Source organism: Salmo trutta, chromosome 5, assembly GCF_901001165.1.
Source record: "Salmo trutta chromosome 5, fSalTru1.1, whole genome shotgun sequence".
In the NCBI taxonomy this organism is placed as follows: Eukaryota; Metazoa; Chordata; class Actinopteri; order Salmoniformes; family Salmonidae; genus Salmo; species Salmo trutta.
In genome coordinates, this window is record NC_042961.1 from 51,490,175 (window position 1) to 51,511,269 (window position 21,095).

Genomic DNA, 21,095 nt, shown 5'->3' on the forward strand with positions numbered 1-21,095 from the left:
GGGGAAAGGGTTTACCTAGTCAGTTGCACAACTAAATGCATTCAACCAAAATGTGTCTTCCACATTTAACCCAACCCCTCTGGATCAGAGAGGTGCGGGGGGCTGCCTTAATCAACATCCATGTCATTGGCACTAATATTCTCCCCTCCTAGAACCTATAGATCCTATACAATAAGATGACGATGGACTATGACGGATTCACACTTTGATTGACAAGGTGTTGTGTAGGATAGCCCTCTTAAAAAAAATGAATTAGTGTCACACCCATTGTTACCTTCATGGACGAGCAGTGAGACTGTCTCTCTCCTTTTCCATTTGACATTTCATTGCACATTTCTTCCTAAATGGAATTTTGGGTGTACAAAAGCCTACAAATGCATACGTGAGAAATGTTGATCATTCTACCACTCTGAAATTCAGAATATCACGAAACACCAAACTCTGAAAGCGATACTTGCTAAGATACATTTTCATACAGTAGGCAACTGTTCTTTTGAGGCCCTCTGAGCAAGTACATTTGAATGACGTTTCAATCTCTCGTTCGTTGTTGACATTATGTAAATCTGAGACGTCTATTCTGTTAGTGGGTCATTGAAGGCTGGGGACGCTGTGTCCCTACCTCTCACAACAGGTTGTTGGTTCACACCATAGAGATGTATAGCAATCTCTACTTGGTAATAAACGGTTTTGCATGGACATTGCCATTGAGGGCTTCCACCATTTTAAAGTAGTCAACTGGGTGGGGATTCCTACGGGTTGGGATCATTGTCTTTTCTTGAAATTGTTTTGCCTAGTTTGTAAATGGCTTTGAGCTATATCTCCAGCACTGCAGGTGGCGGTAAAATACCACTATTAGCTTTACACTTTAAAAAATAAAAAAAATAATATATATTTTTTAGTAGATAGCTTCAGTGGTGCCACCCATGCTATCAAATACACTATAATTGCACAGATACAAAGTTGAGACCTTTTTTCATCTCTATGGTCCACACACACACAAAACACACACGCCTGCCACCTGCCTGCAGCAGCCATAGCAGTGGACACTATAAAAGTCATAAAACTAATCTTGTCCTTTATGAGCTTCCTCTTCCCAAAATTCCAGCAGGTCACTCTCCATCTCCCTCTCTGTCTCTGTCTCCTCTGGGGGGCAACTGACTGCTGCTGCTGGACAGGGCCCGCATGAGGTCACAGACTGGAGACACGGCAGGCACGCCATGACATCAGTATGAGCTCATCCCAACAAGGCAGACAGGGGTCAGTGGAGGCAGTAGGCCGCTGACTTTATATACAATATGCATCTGTGTTTGCATGTCAGAACGTCTTAGTAACCACATAGTAACACATCTGGTAGGAAAAAATCAAAGGAGACACAGCCACTGTCACTTTGTTTCTCAGGTGGAATCCTAAGCGAGACCGTAATGAAGATTGAAGATATCTACTTCATCCCCAATACGGAAACTATATGTGAATGAATACAGAGAGAGTTCAAATTTCAATCAATAGATCGACCAGCATTTAAATCATGTTAGCCATTCATTTCTCCTTTCGTTCTCTCTCTTTCTTCTACCCCACAGCTCTCTCTGCTCCCTCTTACCTCTCTTTCTCTCCTCTCTCCCCTTCTCCCTCTCTCATCTCCTCTCCCTCTCACCTCTCACTCCTCCCTCTCACCCCTTCTCCTCTGCTCCCTCTTACCTCTTTCTCTCCTCCCTCTCCCCCTTTCACCTCTCTCCTCTCTCATCTCCTCTCTCTCTCCTCCCTCTCACCCCTTCTCCCTCCCTCCCTCCCTCCCATCTCCTCTCCCTCACTCTCCTTCTCCCTCTCTCTTATCTCCTCTCCCTCTCTCTCCTCCCTTTCACCTCTCTCCCCTTCTCACTCTTTCGTCTGCTCTCCCTCTCTATCCTCCCTCTCACCTCTCACTCTCTTTCCTCCCTCTCACCTCTCTCCCCTTCTCCCTCTCACCTCTCTCTTTCCCTCCCTGTCTTAGTCATCTTAGGATGTGTCAATGTTTCTATCATTTTAGAGGTCATGCCCACTGGAGCGAAGAGGAGCTGATCTCCGGAGTGCCAAGTTGGTGCCAAGACACAGCCTTTTTCCCCTTGCCCCCCCCCCCCCCCAACCCCAACCCTGTGACACCCCACAGGCCCCCCCTGCGCCTCACACCCCTGCCCCGGCCGGTCCTCCTGATGAGGCTAACTAACCCCACCTCCCCCCGTCCGTTGCTGTCGTAAAGATTGTGGGGTATAAATGGAGGTGCGAGGTGGAGGAGAGGAATCAGAAAACTAAGAACCAGATCTAGAACTACAGAACTAGAACTAAAGAACATGAAGATGGACTCCATTGTTGGGAGAAACTGGACACTGACCTTCCTGGCTGGGACTCTGCTCTGGACCACCTGCTGCCTAGCTGCTTCCATGCAGTGTCACTTCAACTCTAAAGGTGAGAATATCATACTGAAGGATGTTTTTCATTCAACAAATTTCTTTAGGTTGAAGATTCCAATTCTGTTCAGAGAGTATTTGGTAAAGCAGAAACGTTTTGGGGACCTGTCGAAACTCATCCATTGTACATTTAGGCCAGAGTAGACTGTTTTTTAAAATTTCTAAATATCTTGGATGTATGAATCCACTTGAAGTTGAGTACAAAGTTCATGTGGACGTCCTGCGGATGAATATAGGTTGATTTGTATAATATGTGTGGGACTTGGGTTAACACCCCTGGTGGTCTGTCCCAGCCCTGTGTGTGAACGAGGGGAGACACTACTCCCTGGGGGAGTCCTGGATGGAGGACGGCTGTCTGCAGTGTACCTGTCTGCACCCCATGGGCGTCGGCTGCTGTGAGACGTGAGTCCACACACCTGTAATCAATGTGCCTTTCTGGGTAGTTGTGTTAGCATTAGCAGTGGTGGTAATAGGAATGTAATTTCCATGGTTGGGATGAGCTTGCCATTCAACACAGCCATGTACATTGTGCCCAGAGTCGAGTAATGTAAGGGAACCAGGGTTGGGTCTGGATCTGATTGTGATGTGTAGAATTGGGACATGCAACTTCAACATAGCATTGTTCTATCAGGATATTGTCATTATGTCCTTTCAGAACACGTATGACAGTGCTCATGCTCGGCTGTCAATTACGTTCCCCCTCAGTACAGGGAGCATCATGCTCTTTCAAAGCGCATACGTACATACAGACTTTGAAAACCTACACCCCTCTCTCCGCACAGGGTGCATCGCCCGGTAGACTTCCCAGCTTGGTGTGAGGTTCGGGTGGACGCTCTAACCTGTAAAGTGACCCTGGTGCAGAGCGCTGACCCTCGCCTGCCCTGCCTCCCTGGGAATGGACACAACCTGGGCCCCAGCCACGGCTCACGGGACAACAACTACCTGCAGATGGTGGAGTAGACAGGGACCCCAGTCGGACAGTGGAGGGACGGCTTCATTGGAATGAATGTCGCCATTACAATGAGCCTGTCCTCCGATTTAAAGCGGCACCAGCTTCCACTGAAGTCGGAAGATTAACTCCCTCCACCACCGACCATCCCTGTCCATGTCAGTGTAATCCTAACGGTCCATTCTCACTTCAGTTGCAGATCAGTGATCAGTTGACATTTAAACCGCATGAATATTACAATACCATAAGCAGTAAATGATACTCAATTGAAAAGCAGAGGTGAGCCCACATAACGGAATCCCTCATTTACCACCCTGTAATGCACTACTGTAAAGCTTTTATAGTAATATATAACAATTGTTGTATTTCTTCTGTCCTGTCTTGCAGTTATCCTCTAAATAAAAGTCTTGTTGCGTGAAAGTCATTTGTTGATTATGTGTGGATAAAAGACTCCTTTCAGGCTCACGCCAAATTCAAATCCCACATTTTAATTCCTGATTCACATTGAACAGTCTTTCATTAACAATTTCAAAAATACTATAGAATACAGTTGTAGAGCATATAGCTCTTGAAAATAAAATACACTATTCATGTGACAAAGCAATGGACTCTTTTGAATAAAGGGGTAAAAAATGAAATACTATGAAAGACCCCACAGATAGTAGCATTAAACACTGGTCATCATCATCATGTTTCAGCTAGAAAAACAGGAAGGTGAGCATTCAAAGAAAAATATAAGATGCACTGCAAAATGTTAAAATATTAAAAAACGGCAAAAGAAGTTGCCTGCTTTATAATATCTGGAATACATTCTTCCTTCCTCACACACAGTTAAATGTTGATGCTGTTGGTCCCTGTAAACTGGGACACGTAAGACGTCAGGGCTGGATTGGTGGGGAGCACTTTGATTGGCAGGTCCCAACTGAAGGTATCCACATCAACATGCTCCGCCCCTGTCCACACGGTGACCTCTGGTTGGTTTTGCAGCACGTTGTGCGATTCCATAGGCTCTCGGGACGTGACGAACTCAAAGTGCAGACGCCATCGCAGGGTCACTGTGAAGAATGAGTTGAGAATGTCATGAAGCTGTCTAGGAGTAGACAGAGGATTAGATACACAGGGAAGCTTTAGAAACAAAGACAAAGGGTTGAGAAGCGCGTCTTATCGCATAGATTAAGAACAAGTCTTCGACTACACTTTTTTTTTTAAAGCATTTTCAAATGGAGATTTACCATCAAAAGTGCTTCCAAGACTTGGTATAATCTGTGTCATGGAATCCACTTTATTGTGACGGTACAATGACTAGCCCGGATCATGACCAACATCCTCAGTCATCTATGAGAACAATGGTTTCTCTTGTCAAGTGCCTGCTCTGCTAAGCCAGATAAACAAAACTGACAAACTCAAGCAGGGCAGGCTACTTGCTATTAATAAACATAGGGCAGAGAGATGAGTGATGAATTCCTGATTTTCATGCCCCTTGGCCACCTCAGCCTGGTTCCTCTCTAGGTATCTTCCTATGTTTCCTGGTCACTGTGCTCCTGCTAGCTCTTTGGGATTTTAGGCTGGGTATCTGTATAGCACTTCGTGCCACTTGTGACGTAAAAATGGCTTAATGAGATACATTTGATGGAAATTTGACTTCGCTACGTACCGATGTCTGTGCTGAAGCCGGGGGTGACGTTGAGGGGGACGGGGAGGGAGAAGTGGGTGGAAGCCGTGTGGAGGCAGGACTCTAAGTGACGACCGTGACCCGTCACACTGATCGACTGACCGGGACGCCGCTGGTACCCCTGCTGGATCTCCTCCTCACTCTGCAGGCTGACCGAGTACTGACACACAAACACACACTTAATATCCTCATTCAATTAAAAATATGACAGGCCCTGACACAGACATGCGCACACACACACACACACACCTGTATACAGGGAATATCTCCCTCTGAGAAGTCGAAGGTGCCGATGATGTCCTCCCCTAGTCTGTAGACGGTCTTGAAGATGCAGAACTTGGCCACCTTCCCCCGCATGTTGGTGATGTTGAACAGATCTGTGGGAGACAGGAGTCAAAGGTCACATGCATTACACATTGCTGCTAAACACACAATGTCTGCAATGTCTTTTGTTATGTGTCGGACCCCAGTAAGACTAGCTGTCGCCATGGAGACCCTAATAAATCTAATCAGAAACAAACAGTGAGATTAGAGATCAATGGATCGGAGTCTGCAAAAAACCCTCAGTACATCATCTAGCTGATGTGGAACACAAATAACATTACAGAAGGAGGCTCATAAGAAGAGCTGCCACATAGCACTGGTCAAAAGTACTGCACTATAAAGGGAATAGGTTGTCATTGGAGAATTAGCCTAGGAGAACAAGAGACTCACGGGGACAGCGGCGTGAGGTGATCGTCAGCATGTCCAGGGCTCTCTCCAGGGGGCGATCGTCTCTCCGGCCACCCTCCTCCTCCTCCAGGAAGGGGTTAGAGGGGGCCACCTCCTCATCCTGGGGGAACGGGGGCTCCGGCATGCCTACAACAGGGACATAATGTCACTCATTTTGAACAATGTCATTTTATAGGAGAAAAACGTCACAACAGGCATTTCATACATACAGTGCACTCTTTTACATTTTCCACATTTTAATGTGTTGCAGCCTGAGATTGTGTGTCACTGATCTATACACAATACTCCATAATGTCAGTGGAGTTTGTAAAAAATAAAATAAAGTAAAGCTGAAATGTTTTGAGTCAATAAGTATTTCAACACCTTTGTTATTGCATGCCTAAATCAGTTCAGAACTAAAAATGTGATAAACAAGTCACATAATCAGTTCCATACTATGTTTAGTAATAGTGGTTAACATGATTTTTAAATGACTACCTCATCTCTGTACCCCACAAATACAGATAATTGTAAGGGCCCTCAATCGAGTAGTGAATTTCAAGCATAGATTCAACCAAAAGACCAGGGAGGTTTTTCAATGCCTCACAAAGAAGGGCACCTATTGGTAGATGCGTAAAAAAAACAGAGAATATCCCTCTAAGCTGCGGAGAGATGCACGAGATTGAATTTCCCCCTTAGTTATCACCATCAACATTTCCCTTTACTGTGGGAATTCTGATCGAATAAATACAATATTAGCCACTTCAATGCAACATACCGAAACTAAAATTAACTATGCAAGACTTCAATTAGCCTGTACCCCTTCACACTGACTCGGTACCCCCTTAATATAGCCTCATTATTGTTATGTTACTTTTGTTATTTCTTTTCATTTTAGCCTACTTGGTAAATATTTTATTTTTGAACTGCACTGTTAGTTAAGGGCTTGTAAGTAAGCATTTCACGGTAAAGTCTACACTTGTTGTATTTGGTGCATGTGGCAAATTAACTTTGATTTGAAGACTTAGTATGCAAAACTAACTATGCAAGACATTTTGTTATAGGCAGAATGCATCGGAGTAGGATTCTATTGCATTGACAGCCCGTACTCTACACAGAATGGTGCGCCATAACCAATCAGAGCTGCAGTAGGCCTATATGTAAATAGATGCCATAAATGCAACTGTGCCATTCACTTTGAACTGGACTGTGTTTACAGCATGAGTGGTCATGGGTAGACGTGCTTGTTTTGAGATCAAAGCCAGAGCTGCATGTAGCCACATGCAGGGGAAGTGTTGTATTTTGAGACAGGCTTGAGTAAGCTAAGTAGCCAATAGGCAGAGGGTAGCATAATGGTATGGGGAATGATGCATTTTATCTCGTAAAGTGGTGTCTTCAAACAAACAACACTGTGGATAAACAGGTTAATGTCAAGCCCTGCATGTTTTTAAACAAAAGTCTCATGGAATGTAGTTCTACATTGAACACCACACATTGGCTGCTAATGCAGACATTTCCATGTTCTGAGATGCATTTGCACCCTTGTTTTTGATGGTAGGCCACTCTGGTAGGCCTACAATATGATCATCCACAGTAACCTACTTTTCCACTTTCTGAAACTTAAAGCGGGTACATTGGTGCACATGCTGGAAGTGGCACAGAATTTTCACAACATTCAAGTTTGCACTCAGCAGAGGGAACATTACCTTTGAACATGAAGTTATTAATTACACTTTGGATGGTGTAACAATACACCCAGTCAATACAAAGATAAAGGTGCCCTTCCTAACATATTTGCTGGAGAGGAAGGAACATGCTCAGGGATTTCACCATGAGGCCAATATAGACTTGTTTGTTTTTTCCCCCTTTTTCATGACATCCAAGTGGTACTTAGTCTTGTCCCGTACGGACTCGGGAGAGGCAAAGGTCGAGAGCCATGTGTCCTCCAAAATACGACCCTGCTAAGCCGCACTGCTTCTTGACACACTGCTCACTTAAACCGGAAGCCAGCTGCACCACTGTGAAACACCGTACAACAGGCAAGATGGCAGCGTGCATGCGCCCGGCCCACCACAAGGAGTCGCTAGAGCGCGATGGGACAAGGACATCCCGGCCAGCCAAACCCTCCCCTAACCTGGACAACGCTGGGCCAATTGTGTGCCGCCTTATGGGTCTCCCAGTTTGATTCCAGGCTGTGTTGCCGGTCACAACTGGGTCTATAGTGATGCCTCTAGCAATGCCTTAGACCGCTGTGCCACTTGGGAGGCCCGGCCAATGGTGATTTTAAAACGGTTGAGTTTAATGGTTGCGATATGAGAAAACTGAGCAATGCTCAACACCGTACTCCACAATACTAACCTACATGGCAGTGAAAAGGAGGAAGACACAATAAAAATGTCACAAAACATGCATTGTGGCAAAGAAATTTACTTTTTGACCTGAATACAAAGCGTTATTTTTAGGGAAAACCAAACAATACGTCACTGAGTACGACACCATATTTTCATGCATGGTGGTGGCTGCATCATAATATGGATCTAAAATGTCATCTGCAAGGACTAGGGAGTTACTCAAAAATATAAAAACGGAATACAGCTATTAACACAGGCAAAAATCCTAGAGGAAATCCTGGTTCAGTCAGCTTTCCAACAGACACTGGGAGACTAATTCACCTTTCAGCAGGACAGGCCTTTATCTGCAGTGCATTCGAAAGCATTCAGACCCCTTGACTTTTTCCACATTTTGTTACGTTAGTCTTATTCTAAAATGGATTAAATCGTCCCCCCCCCCCCCCATCCCCTCAATCCACACAATGACAAAGCAAAAACAGGTTAGAAATGTTTGCAAATGTAAAAAAAAAAAACTGAAATATCACATTTACATAAGTATTCAGACCCTTTACTCAGTACTTTGTTGAAGCACCTTTGGCAGCAATAACAGCCTCGAGTCTTCTTGGGTATGACGCTACAAGCTTGGCACACCTGTATTTGGGGAGTTTCTCCCATTCTTCTCTGCAGATCCTCTCAAGCTCTGTCAGGTTGGATGGGGAGCGTTGCTGCAAAGCCATTTTCAGGTCTCTCCAGAGATGTTCGATCAGGTTTAAGTCCGGGCTCTGGCTGGGCCACTCGAGGACATTGAGAGACTTGTCCCGAAGCCACTGCTGCGTTGTCTTGGCTGTGTGCTTAGGGTTGTTGTCATCCCGTTGGAAGGTGAACCGTCACCCCAGTCTGAGGTCTTGAGTGCTCTGGAGCATGTGTTCATCAAGGATCCCTGTACTTTGCACCGTTCATCTTTCCCTTAATCCTGACTAGTCTCACAGTCCCTGCCGCTGAAAAACATCCCCACAGCATGATGCTGCCACCACCACACTTCACCGTAGGGATGGTGCTAGGTTTCCTTCAGACATAACGCTTAGCATTCAGGCCAAAGAGTTCAATCTTGGTTTCATCAGACCAGAGAATATTGTTTCTCATGGTCAGAGTCCTTTAGGTGCCTTTTGGCAAACTCCCTGACCAAGGCCCTTCTCCCCTGATTATTCAGTTTGGCCAACTCTAGGAAGTGTCTTGGTGGTTCCAAACTTCTTCCATTTAAGAATGATGGAGGCCACTGTGTTCTTGGGGACCTTCAATGCTGCAGAAATGTTTTGGTACCCTTCCCCAGATCGGTGAATTGTCGCAATCCTGTCTCAGAGCTCTACAGACATTTGACCTCATGGCATGGTTTTTGCTCAGACATGCACTGTCAACTGTGGAACCTTATATAGACAGGTGTGTGCCTTTCCAAATCATGTCCAATCAACTGAATTTACCAGAGGTGGACTCCAATCAAGTTGTAGAAACATCAAGGATGGAAACAGGATGCACCTGAGCGCAATTTCGAGGTTCATAGCAAAGGGTCTGAATACATACATAAGGTATTTCTGTTTTGGAAAAATTTCGAAAAACTGTCTCCACTTTGTCATTATGGGGTATTGTGTGTAGAGTTATGAGGGAAACATTTATTGAATACATTTTAGAATAAGGCTGTAAGGTAACAAAATGTGGAAAAAGTCAAGGGGTCTGAATGCTTTCCGAATGCACTGGAGTTGCTCACCAAGAAGACACGGAATGTTCCTGAGTGACCTAGTTACAGTTTGGACTTAAAAATCAGCTTGAAAATATACGACAAGACTTGAAAATGGCCATCTAGCAATGATCAACCAACTTGACTGCGCTTAGAATAAATATTGATACTCGGGGGTGTGAATCCTTACAGTACCAGTCAAAAAAGTTTAGACACCTACTTGTTCAAGTGCTTCACTTTTTTTTTATTACTATTTTCTACATTGTACAATAATCGTTAAGACATCAAAACATGTAGTAACCAAAAGTGTTAAACAAATCAAAATATATTTTATATTTGAGATTCTTCAAAAGTAGCCACCCTTTGCCTTGATGACAGCTTTGCTCACTCTTGGCATTCTCTCAACCAGCTTCACTTGAAATGCTTTTCCATTAGGCTTGAAGGAGTTTCCACATATGTTGAGCACTTATTGGCTGCTTTTACGTCACTCTGCGGTCCAACTCATCCCAAAACATCTAAATTGGGTTGAGGTCGGGTGATTGTGGAAGCCAGGTCATCTGATGCAGTACTCATGCACTCTCCTTGATCAAATAGCCCTTACACAGCCTGGAGGTGTGTTGGGTCATTGTCCTGTTGAAAAACAAATGATACTCCCACTAAGCGCAAACCAGATGGGATGGCGTATCGCTGCAGAATGCGGTGGTAGCCATGCTGGTTAAGTGTGCCTTGAATACTAAATAAATCACCTACAGTGTCACCAGCAAAGCATCCCCACACCATCACACCTCCTCCTTGCTTCACGGTGGGAACCACACAAGAGATAATCCGTTCACCTAATCGGCGTCTCACAAAGACATGGCGGTTAGAACCAAAAACATCAAATTTGGACCCATCAGACTAAACGACAGATTTCCACCGGTCTAATGTCAATTGCTTGTGGTTGCCACAAGCAAGTCTCTTCTTCTTATTGATGTCCTTTACTATTGGTTTCTTTGCAGCAATTTCACCATGAAGGCCTGATTGACGCAGTCTCTTCTGAACAGTTGATGTTGAGATGTGCCTCTTACTTGAACTATGTGAAGCATTTATTTGGGCTGCAATTTCTGAGGCTGGTAGCTAATGAGCTTATCCTCTGCAGCAGAGGTAACGCTGGGTCTTCCTTTCATGAGAGCCAGTCTCATCATAGCGCTTGATGGTTTTTGCGACTCCACTTGAAGAAACTTTCAAAGTTCTTAACATTTTCTTGATTAAGGCATGAAGGTCGGTCAAAGTAATGGACTGTCGTTTCTCTTTGCTTATTTGAGCTGTTCTTGCCATAATATGGAATTTGTTTTTTACCAAATAGGGCCATCTTATGTACACAACCCTACCTTGTCACAACACAACTGATTGGCTCAAACACATTGAGGAAGTAAATTCCACAAATTCCACAAATTAACAAGGCACACCTGTTAACTGAAATGCATTCCAGGTGACTGCCTCATGAAGCTGGTTGAGAGAATGCCAAGAGTGTGCAAAGCTGTCATCAAAGCAAAGGGTGGCCATTTGAAGAATCTTAAATATAACATTTTGATTTGTTAAACACTTTTTTGGTTACTACATGATTCCATGTGTGTTATTTCATAGTGTTGATGTCTTCAATATTATTCTACAATGTAGAAAATAATAAAAATAATGTAAATCCCTGAAATGAGCATGTGTGTCCAAACGTTTGACTGGTACTGTATGTAAATTAGGCGTTTGTGTACTTCATATTCAATAAATTAGCAAAAAATACAAATAATAATAAAAAATGTCTTCACTTTGTAATTATGGGGTATTGTGCATAGATGGTGCTAATTTTTTTAAATCCATTTTGAATTCAGGCTGTAACATGTGGAATAAGCCAAGCACTGTCATTTATGTTCAGTATGCTCTATATGCCCAAAACATTTTTTGCAACGGCAGTGTTCTTATTTCACAAATTCAGGTAGTATCTGTCCGTAAATATATACATACAGTTGAAGTCGGAAGTTTACATACAATTAGGTTGGCATCATTAAAACTCGTTTTTCAACCACTCCACAAATTTCTTGTTAACAAACTATAGTTTTGGCAAGTTGGTTAGGACATCTACTTTGTGCATGACACGTAATTTTTCCAACAGTTGTTTACAGACAGATTATTTCACTGTATCACAATTCCAGTGGGTCAGAAAATGATGTCATGGCTTTAGAAGCTTCTGAAAGGCTAATTGACATCATTTGATGCAATTGGAGGTGTAACAGTGGATGTATTTCAAGTAGAGGTCGACCGATTAATCGTAATGGCCGACTTCAAGTTTTCATAACAATCGGTAATCGGCAGTTTTGGTCAGGGATCATGGCCGATTACATTGCACTCCACGAGGAGACTGCGTGGCAGGCTGACTACCTGTTATGCGAGTGCAGCAAGGTGACCAAGGTGCTAGCTGGCATTAAATGTATCTTATAAAAAACAATCAATCTTAACATAATCACTAGTTAAACTAGTAATATCATCAACCATGTGTAGTTATCTAGCTTGTCCTGCGTTGCATATAATCGATGCCGTGACTTAATTTATCATTGAATCGCAGCCTACTTCGCCAAACGGGTGATTTAACAAGCGCATTCACGAAAAAAAGCACTCTCGTTGCACCAATGTGTACCTAACCATAAACATCAATGCCCTTCTTAAAATCAATACACCAGTATATATTTTTAAACCTGCATATTTAGTTAATATTGCCTGCTAACATGAATTTATTTTAACTAGTGAAATTGTGTCTTCTCCTGCGTTCTGTGCAACAGAGTCAGGGTATATGCAGCAGTTTGGGCCGCCTGGCTCGTTGCGAACTGTGTGAAGACCATTTCTTCCTAACAAAGACAGCCAACTTTGCCAAACGGGGGATGATTTAACAAAAGCGCATTGGCAAGAAAAAAAAAGCACAATCGTTGCACGAATGTACCTAACCATAAACATCAATGCCTTTCTTAAAATCAATACACAGAAGTATATATTTTTAAACCTGTATATTTAGTTAAAATAAATTCATGTTAGCAGGCAATATTAAACTAGGGAAAATGTGTCACTTCTCTTGCATTCATTGCACGCAGAGTCAGGGTATATGCAACAGTTTGGGCCGCCTGGCTCGTTGCGAACTAATTTGCCAGAATTGTATGTAATTATGACATAACATTGAAGGTTGTGCAATGTAACAGCAATATTTAGACTTATGGATGCCACCCGTTAGATCAGTGAAAGAATATCAACTCCCGAGATTAGGCTGGCAATACTACAGTGCCTATAAAAACATCCAATAGTCAAAGGTATATGAAATACAAATGGTATAGAGAGAAATAGTCCTATAATAACTACAACCTAAAACTTCTTACCTGGGAATATTGAAGACACATGTTAAAAGGAGCCACCAGCTTTCATATGTTCTGAGCAAGGAACTTAAACGTTAGCTTTTTTACATGGCACATATGGCACTTTTACTTTCTTCTCCAACACTTTGTTTTTGCATTATTTAAACCAAATTGAACATGTTTCATTATTTATTTGAGACTAAATTGATTTTATTTTTGTATTATATTAAGTTAAAATAAATGTTCATCGTTCATTCAGTATTGTTGTAATTGTCATTATTAGAAATATATATATATAAAAATCGGCATTGGCTTTTTTTGGTCCTCCAATAGTCGGTATCGGGGTTGAAAACTCGGTCAACCTCTAATTTCAAGGCCTACCTTCAAACACAGTGCCTCTTTGCTTGACATCATGGGAAAATCAAAAGAAAATCAGCCAAGACCTCAGAAAAAAAAACAATTGTAGACCTCCACAAGTCTGGTTCATCCTTGGGATCAATTTCCAAACACCTGAAGGTACCACGTTCAGCTGTACAAACAATAGTACGCAAGTATAAACACCATGGGACCACGCAGCCGTCATACCGCTCAGGAAGGAGACACATTCATCTCTCGGAGACAGAACGTACTTTGGTGCGATAAGTGAAAATCAATCCCAGAACAACAGCAAAGGACCTTGTGAAGATGCTGGAGGAAACAGGTACAAAAGTAACTATATCCACAGTAAAACGAACCCTATATCGACACAACCTGAAAGACCGCTCAGCAACTGCTCCAAAACCACCATAAAAAAGCCAGACTACGGTTTGCAACTGCACATGGGGACAAAGATCGTACTAACTGGAAAAAATGTCCTCTGGTCTGATGAAACAAAAATAGAACTGTTTGGGCATAATGACCATCGTTATGTTTGGAGGAAAAAGGGGGAGGATTGCAAGCCGAGGAACACCATCCCAACCGTGAAGCACGGGGGTGGCAGCATCCTGTTGTGGGGGTGCTTTGCTGCAGGAGGGACTGGTGCACTTCACAAAATAGATGGCATCATGAGGGAGGAAAATGATGTGGATATATTGAAGCAACATCTCAAGACATCAGTCAGGAAGTTAAAAAGCTTGGTCGTAAATGGGTTTTCCAAATGGACAATGACCCAAAGCATACTTCTAAGGACAACAAAGTCAAGGTATTGGAGTGGCCATCACAAAGCCCTGACCTCAATCCTATAGAAAATTTGTGGGCAGAACTGAAAAAGCATGTTACACCAGCTCTGTCAGGAGGAATGGGCCAAAATTCACTCAACTTATTGTGGGAAGCTTCTGGAAGGCTACCCGAAACGTTTGACCCAAGTTAAACAATTTAAAGTCAATGCTACCAAATACTAATTGAGTATATGTAAACATCTGACCCACTGGGAATGTGATGAAAGAAATAAAAGCTGATATAAATCAATCTCATATTCTTAAAATAAAGTGGTGATCCTAACTGACCTAAGACAGGGAATATACTAGGATTAAACGTCAGGAATTGTGAAAAACTGAGTTTAAATGTATTTGGCTAAGGTGTGTATATACTTTCTGAACACAACTCTGATGTGAGATGTACTTCTGTTAGATTAGACTGAGTAAGAGGGTCAGGAGGACAGCTCACCATGCAGGACGAGGACTCTAAAGGGGACCCTCAGTAGTTTGATTGGAGAGCTGACCCTCTGGCAGCCGATGGTCAGCTTATAAACGTACTTCACTGACTGGCCTCGAAAACTAGGAGGCCCGTCGTTGGGAACCACCTCACTGTACGAGTCTGAGGGAGGAAAAAGAAGAAGTGAGAGAGCAAGAGAGACTGTAGCTCAAACAGTAAAGCATGGCTCTTGCAAAGCCAAGAAAGTGGGTTATATTCCTGGGACCACCCATTTTTTTTGTCTAAATGCATGCATGCTTGACTAAGTCGCTGTGGATAAATGCATCTGCTAAATAGCACATATATTAAAAAAAAGATTGAGGGGGCGATGGAGAAAGGAGAGGGTTGAGTGAATCCCTTCTGAACTGATTATTTCTATGCGCCGAGTCCGGTTGTGGTGCTCTTACAAGTTCTGCTCTCTCCGGGGTCCAGGCGAAGGTCACAGAATAGTATCTTGGGAGGCGTGTCCAACATGCACTGCCCTCCTTCTCCTGGTGAAGACAGCAGGTAGAGTGGAAGAATAGACGTCATTTTGTATCAGACTCTTTGCCCCCAAAATAAACAACTAATCTACTCCATGCACTTAAAGTGAAAAGTAAGCCAAATGTATTATGTACTAATTCAGTCTAGCCAAGAGAATTTGACTGAGCAGGCAGCAGTGGTTTATGGGTGTATAGCCAGCATACACATACAGCATGGTTAATTTGGGTCAATCGAAGGCAGTCAATTCAGTCAGTAAACAGAAATTCCAATTCAATAACTGAAAGAGGGCAACTATTTTCAATGACTTCCCAGTAAGCTGAAAATGAGGAGCTATTCATCAAGTCATTCAACTTTAGGGGGAATTTTAAATTAAAATCCCTTCCTAAATTGACAGACTCACAGTATACTAGCAGTCCCAGGGTTAGTCCTCTAATCTCCATCACAAGGTGGAATTTATAGTCATGGTGGCTCAGACAGACTGGGGATACAAATAGCACCCTGTTCCCTATGTAGTTCATCAGGGCCCATAGGGCTCAGGTCAAAAGTATGTAGGGAATAGGGTGCCATTTGGGATAGACTGGATTTCTATAGAGACAGGTCTAAAGGGCATAGGGGAGGCCCTTCACACTGAGCAGATGGGTAAGATTTGGGGGGTTCAGTAAGTGCATACAATACCAAACAAAAGTTTGGACCTACCTACTCATTCAAGGCTTTCTTTATTTTTACTATTTAGTGAAGACATCAAAACTATGAAATAACACATATGGAATCATTTAGTAACCAAAACAAATTGTTAACAAATCAAAATAAATGTATATTTGAGATTCTTCAAAGTAGCCACCCTTTGCCTTGATGACAGCGTCGCACACTCCTGGCATTCTCTCAACCAGCTTCATGAAGTAGTCACCTGGAATGCATTTCAATTGACAGGTGTGTCTTGTTAAAAGTTAATTTGTGGAATTTCTTTCCTTAATTTGTTTGAGCCAATCAGTTGTTGTGACAAGGTAGGGGTGGTATACAGAATATAGCCCTATTTAGTATAAGACCATATTATGGCAAGAACAGCTCAAATAAGCAAAGAGAAACTACAGTCCATCATTACTTTAAGACATGAAGGTAAGTCATTATGAAAAATTAAGAACTTTGAAAGTTTCTTCAAGTGCAGTAGCAAAAACAATCAAGCGCTATGATGAAACTGGCTCACATGAGGACCGCCACAGGAAGACCCAGAGTTACCTATGCTGCAGAGGATAAGTTTATTACAGTTAAATGCACCTCACATTGCAGCCCAAATAAATGCTTCAAATTGTTACTTGAACTGACATCTGAACAGTTGATGTTGAGCGGAGACTGAAGCAGGCCTTCATGGTCAAATTGCTTCAAAGGAACCACTACTAAAGGACACCAATAAGAAGAAGAGACTTGCTTGGGCCAAGAAACACAAGCAATGGACATTAGACTGGTGGAAATCTGTCCTTTGGTCTGATGGGTACAAATTTGAGGTTTTTGGTTCCAACCGCTGTGTCTTTGTGACGCAAAGTAGGTGAACGGATGATCTCCGCATGTGTGGTTCTCACCGTGAAGCATGGAGGAGGTGGTGTGATGGCGCTTTGCTGGTGACACTGTCAGTGATTTATTCAGAATTCAAAAGGCACACTTAACCAGCATGGCTTCCACAGCATTCTGCAGCGATACGCCATCCCATCTGGTTTGCACTTAGTGGGAGTATCATTTGTTTTTCAACAGGACAATGACCCAACACAGCTCCAGGCTGTGTAAGGGATATTTGACCAAGAAGAAGAGTGATGGAGTGCTGCGTCAGATGACCTGGCCTCCACAATCCCCCGACCTCAACCAAATTGAGATGGTTTGGGATGAGTCGGACCACAGAGTGAAGGAAAAGCAGCCAATAAGTGCTCAGCATATGTGGGAACTCCTTCAAGAATGTTGGAAAAGCATTCCAGGTAAAGGTTCATGCTCTACAACATTCGCAGAGTACGACCCTGCCTCACACAGGAAGCGGCGCAGGTCCTAGTCCAGGCACTTGTCATCTCCCGTCTGGATTACTGCAACTCGCTGTTGGCTGGGCTCCCTGCCTGTGCCATTAAACCCCTACAACTCATCCAGAACGCCGCAGCCCGTCTGGTGTTCAACCTTCCCAAGTTCTCTCACGTCACCCCGCTCTCTCCACTGGCTTCCAGTTGAAGCTCGCATCCGCTACAAGTCCATGGTGCTTGCCTACGGAGCTGTGAGGGGAACGGCACCTCCGTACCTTCAGGCTCTGATCAGGCCCTACACCCAAACAAGGGCACTGCGTTCATCCACCTCTGGCCTGCTCGCCTCCCTACCTCTGAGGAAGCACAGCTCCCGCTCAGCCCAGTCAAAACTGTTCGCTGCTCTGGCACCCCAATGGTGGAACAAGCTCCCTCACGACGCCAGGACAGCGGAGTCTATCACCACCTTCCGGAGACACCTGAAACCCCACCTCTTTAACCTGTTTGGGCTAGGGGGCAGTATTGAGAATTTTGGAAAAAAAATGTGCCCATTTTTAACTGCCTCCTACACCAACTCAGAAGCTAGAATATGCATATTATTGTTCAGGTTTGGATAGAAAACACCCTAAAGTTTCTAAAACTGTTTGAATGGTGTCTGAGTATAACAGAACTCCTATGGCAGGCAAAAACCTGACAAGGTTTCATGCAGGAAGTACCCTGTCTGACAAGGAGTTGTGCGTCTTGCATCTGTTTATTGAAAAGTAAGGATCTTAGCTGTAACGTGACAATTCCCAGGGCTCCGATAGGCTCTCAGAACCCGGGAAATACCTGAAGGTTGACGAGGCAGCCTCAGGCTGAAACACATTATCGCCTTTGGTAAGTGGCGGATCAGAGGACCTTTGAATGAGGCGCGTGCACGATTCGCCCCTGTGGAGAAATTTAATTTGGCTGTTTAGGCTCATTGCATATTCCCGGTCGGAATATTATCGCTTTTCTACGAGATAAATGGCATAAAAATTGGTTTTAAACAGCGGTTGACATGCTTCGAAGTACGGTAATGGAATATTTAGACATTTTTTGTCACGCCAATGAGCCATGCGCAAGACCGTGATTTAGTATTCTGATAGTGTCTAGAACTCACGAAGAAAACGTCGCTGTTTGGATATAACGATGGATTATTTGGGACCAAACCTACATTTGTTATTGAAGTAGAAGTCGTGGGACTGCATTCTGACGAAGAACAGGAAAGGTAAGAACATTTTTCTTATAGGAAATATGATTTTGATGAAGGCTAATCTTGCCGGGTGTCTAAATAGCTAGCCCGTGATGCCGGGCTATGTACTTAGAGTATTGCAAAATGTGCTTCATCCGAAAAGCTATTTTAAAATCGGACATATCGAGTGCATAGAGGAGTAATGTATCTATAATTCTTAAAATAATTGTTATGCTTTTTGTGAACGTTTATCGTGAGTAATTTAGCAAACTGTTAGTAAATTCCCCGGAAGTTTGCGGGGGTTATGCTTTTTCTGAACGTCACATGCTAATGTAAAAAGCTGTTTTTTTTATATAAATATGAACTTGATTGAACAGACATGCATGTATTGTATAACACAATGTCCTAGGTGTGTCATCTGATGAAGATCATAAAAGGTTAGTGCTGCATTTAGCTGTGGTTTGGGTTTATGTGACATGATATGCTAGCTTGAAAAATGGGTGTCTGATTATTTCTGGCTGGGCACTCTGCTGACATAATCTAATGTTTTGCTTTCGTTGTAAAGCCTTTTTGAAATCGGACAGTGTGGTTAGATTAACGAGATTCTTGTCTTTAAATAGCTGTAAAATAGTCATATGTTTGAGAAATTGAAGTAATAGTATTTCAAACGATTCAAAAATCGCGCCACTGGATTTCAGTGGCTGTTACGTAGGTGGGACGAGTTCGTCCCACATGCGCCAGAGAGGTTAAGGAATACCTGGGATAGGATAAAGTAATCCTTCTACCCCCCCCCCCCCAAAAGATTTAGATGCACTATTGTAAAGTGGTTGTTCCACTGGATATCATAAGGTGAATGCACCAATTTGTAAATCGCTCTGGATAAGAGCGTCTGCTAAATGACTTAAATGTAAATGTAAAGCTGAATGCCAAGCGTGTGCAAAGCTGTCAAGGCAAAGGTTGGCTACTTTGAAGAATATCAAATATAAAATATATTTTGTTTAACACTTTTTTGGTTACTACATGATTCCATGTGTTATTTTATAGTTTCGATGTCTTCACTATTATACAATATAGAAAATAGTAAAAATAAAAGTAAGACCCTGGAATGAGTATGTGTGTCCAAACCTTTGACTGGTACTGTATCTAAAATAAAAAAACATTATAGTTGCATTTTGACACTTTCCACCTCGATCAACATGTGTGTGTGCATTCTTTATTATGTCTAGCCACTCACCTCTGCTGGGGATGAGGACAGTGTCGCTCTCTGCCTGGACATCCTGCTTGGTGCCCTGGACTGGCAGCGCCACTCTGCTCTCACTGGCATGGAACTGGCAGTGGATCTGGGCACTGGCCCACGCCAGCATCTCACTGACACACACACTTTTTAGTCATGTTTTGAGACTTTTTACCCGATTTAACCTTACATACAGTATAGCTAACTAAAATGTACATGCATATAATCACAATTGAGCACTACTGAAGAATGGGTGATGTGTGAGTGAAAGAAAGATAACAGACCTGCTGGCGGAGGTGGAGAGATGGGATATGGGGTTGGTGAAGGTGATGAGACACTCCATCACCTCCCCGGCTAGGAACACCGGGCCTCGGGCCATTGAGGCCACCACCTCGATCATCTGTACTCAAGGAACACATACATTTTTTTAAATAATAATTATATATAATTTCACCTTTATTTAACCAGGTAGGCTAGTTGAGAACAAGTTCTCATTTCCAGCTCTCCACCTGGCCAAGATAAAGCAAAGCAGTTCGACACATACAACACAGTTACACATGGAATAAACAACCATACAGTATACATACACATAATACAGTAGAAAAATGTAAACAGTGACGTTATAACACACGTTATTTGGAACGCCTGCTAGCGATGTTTTAAAAAAAACGTGTTGTGTTAGCTCGGTAGTTTGGTTATTTTGAGCGAGACCTTGCTAAATTAAATTGCAGCGAGATAAGAATATGTTAAAACTAGCTAGGGTTATCTACTGACTGCTGTCTCCAAATCAGTCAATTAGCTAGCTACCAAGCTAGGCTAACCACTGAAGTAGAATAATGTCTCGAAAACCATACCTTGGCCTCAGATGTGGCACCAGCTAGCCAATGAGTTACGACTCAAGCCCCAGTTCAGCCAAATCAAACTGTCAAATCGATATGAAATACCTACTGTAAGTATTTGTAAATTCTTTGAGACAAATTCAGCAACACAAGAACATAGCATTAATAAAGCGTTCCATCTCGCAGCTGCACGAACATACCGTATCGCGGGGTAAAATTGAAAAGGCATTCAACGTACTATTTTCTCGGTATTGGACACAATTATTGAACCCAATTAATAAATAAGTGTGTGTTGTACTTACAAAATGATCAGTTCAATTCCAATTGTACAAATTATCAGTTCAATTCCAATTTTACAAGCGTTGTCTCAAATGTGCATTTTTCAGGAATAACATTTTGTTGGCCATCTAACGGAGCTCCGTGGCATATGGGAGGAGCTATTTATATTGTAAGTA

At 42.9% G+C, this 21,095-nt stretch overlaps 2 protein-coding genes across 4 annotated transcripts; one reads left to right on the forward strand and one right to left on the reverse strand.

The window, feature by feature from the left end:
- The first annotated feature begins 2,294 nt into the window (after nt 1–2,294).
- LOC115194432 (prostate-associated microseminoprotein-like) lies at nt 2,295–3,810 on the forward strand. The gene is made up of 3 exons (XM_029754127.1): nt 2,295–2,439; nt 2,735–2,843; nt 3,224–3,810. The coding sequence occupies exons 1-3, from the start codon at nt 2,325–2,327 to the stop codon at nt 3,399–3,401; spliced, it is 402 nt and encodes a 133-aa protein (XP_029609987.1). The 5' UTR covers nt 2,295–2,324; the 3' UTR covers nt 3,402–3,810.
- Nucleotides 3,811–3,857: 47 nt separating this feature from the next.
- LOC115194428 (GP1 homolog, RAB6A GEF complex partner 1) lies at nt 3,858–21,056 on the reverse strand. Of its 3 annotated transcripts, XM_029754125.1 has the most exons (10): nt 20,943–21,037; nt 20,656–20,723; nt 20,086–20,201; nt 19,802–19,935; nt 15,285–15,368; nt 14,851–15,000; nt 5,777–5,920; nt 5,312–5,439; nt 5,045–5,222; nt 3,858–4,445 (listed from the first exon to the last, which is right to left on the reverse strand). In XM_029754125.1, the coding sequence occupies exons 3-10, from the start codon at nt 20,199–20,201 to the stop codon at nt 4,222–4,224; spliced, it is 1,158 nt and encodes a 385-aa protein (XP_029609985.1). In that variant the 5' UTR covers nt 20,656–20,723; nt 20,943–21,037; the 3' UTR covers nt 3,858–4,221. The 3 variants fall into 3 exon arrangements, with proteins under 3 accessions (XP_029609985.1, XP_029609986.1, XP_029609984.1); XM_029754126.1 differs by lacking the exon at nt 20,656–20,723 and having other exon boundaries at nt 20,943–21,056; XM_029754124.1 differs by lacking the exon at nt 20,943–21,037 and having other exon boundaries at nt 20,656–20,823.
- Between the last annotated feature and the right edge of the window lie 39 nt (nt 21,057–21,095).

Bases quoted from the DNA above. Each gene is read 5' to 3' on its own strand.
- LOC115194432 (XM_029754127.1), top strand. From the start codon at position 2,325: ATGAAGATGGACTCCATTGTTGGGAGAAACTGGACACTGACCTTCCTG. The intron at 2,440-2,734 runs GTGAGAATATCA...GGTCTGTCCCAG, and splicing joins GTGTCACTTCAACTCTAAAG to CCCTGTGTGTGAACGAGGGG. The intron at 2,844-3,223 runs GTGAGTCCACAC...CTCTCCGCACAG, and splicing joins GGCGTCGGCTGCTGTGAGAC to GGTGCATCGCCCGGTAGACT.
- LOC115194428 (XM_029754126.1), bottom strand. From the start codon at position 20,201: ATGATCGAGGTGGTGGCCTCAATGGCCCGAGGCCCGGTGTTCCTAGCC. The intron at 5,921-14,850 runs GTGAGCTGTCCT...TCCCTGTTGTAG, and splicing joins TAGAGTCCTCGTCCTGCATG to GCATGCCGGAGCCCCCGTTC. The intron at 5,440-5,776 runs GTGAGTCTCTTG...TGTCTCCCACAG, and splicing joins CACCTCACGCCGCTGTCCCC to ATCTGTTCAACATCACCAAC.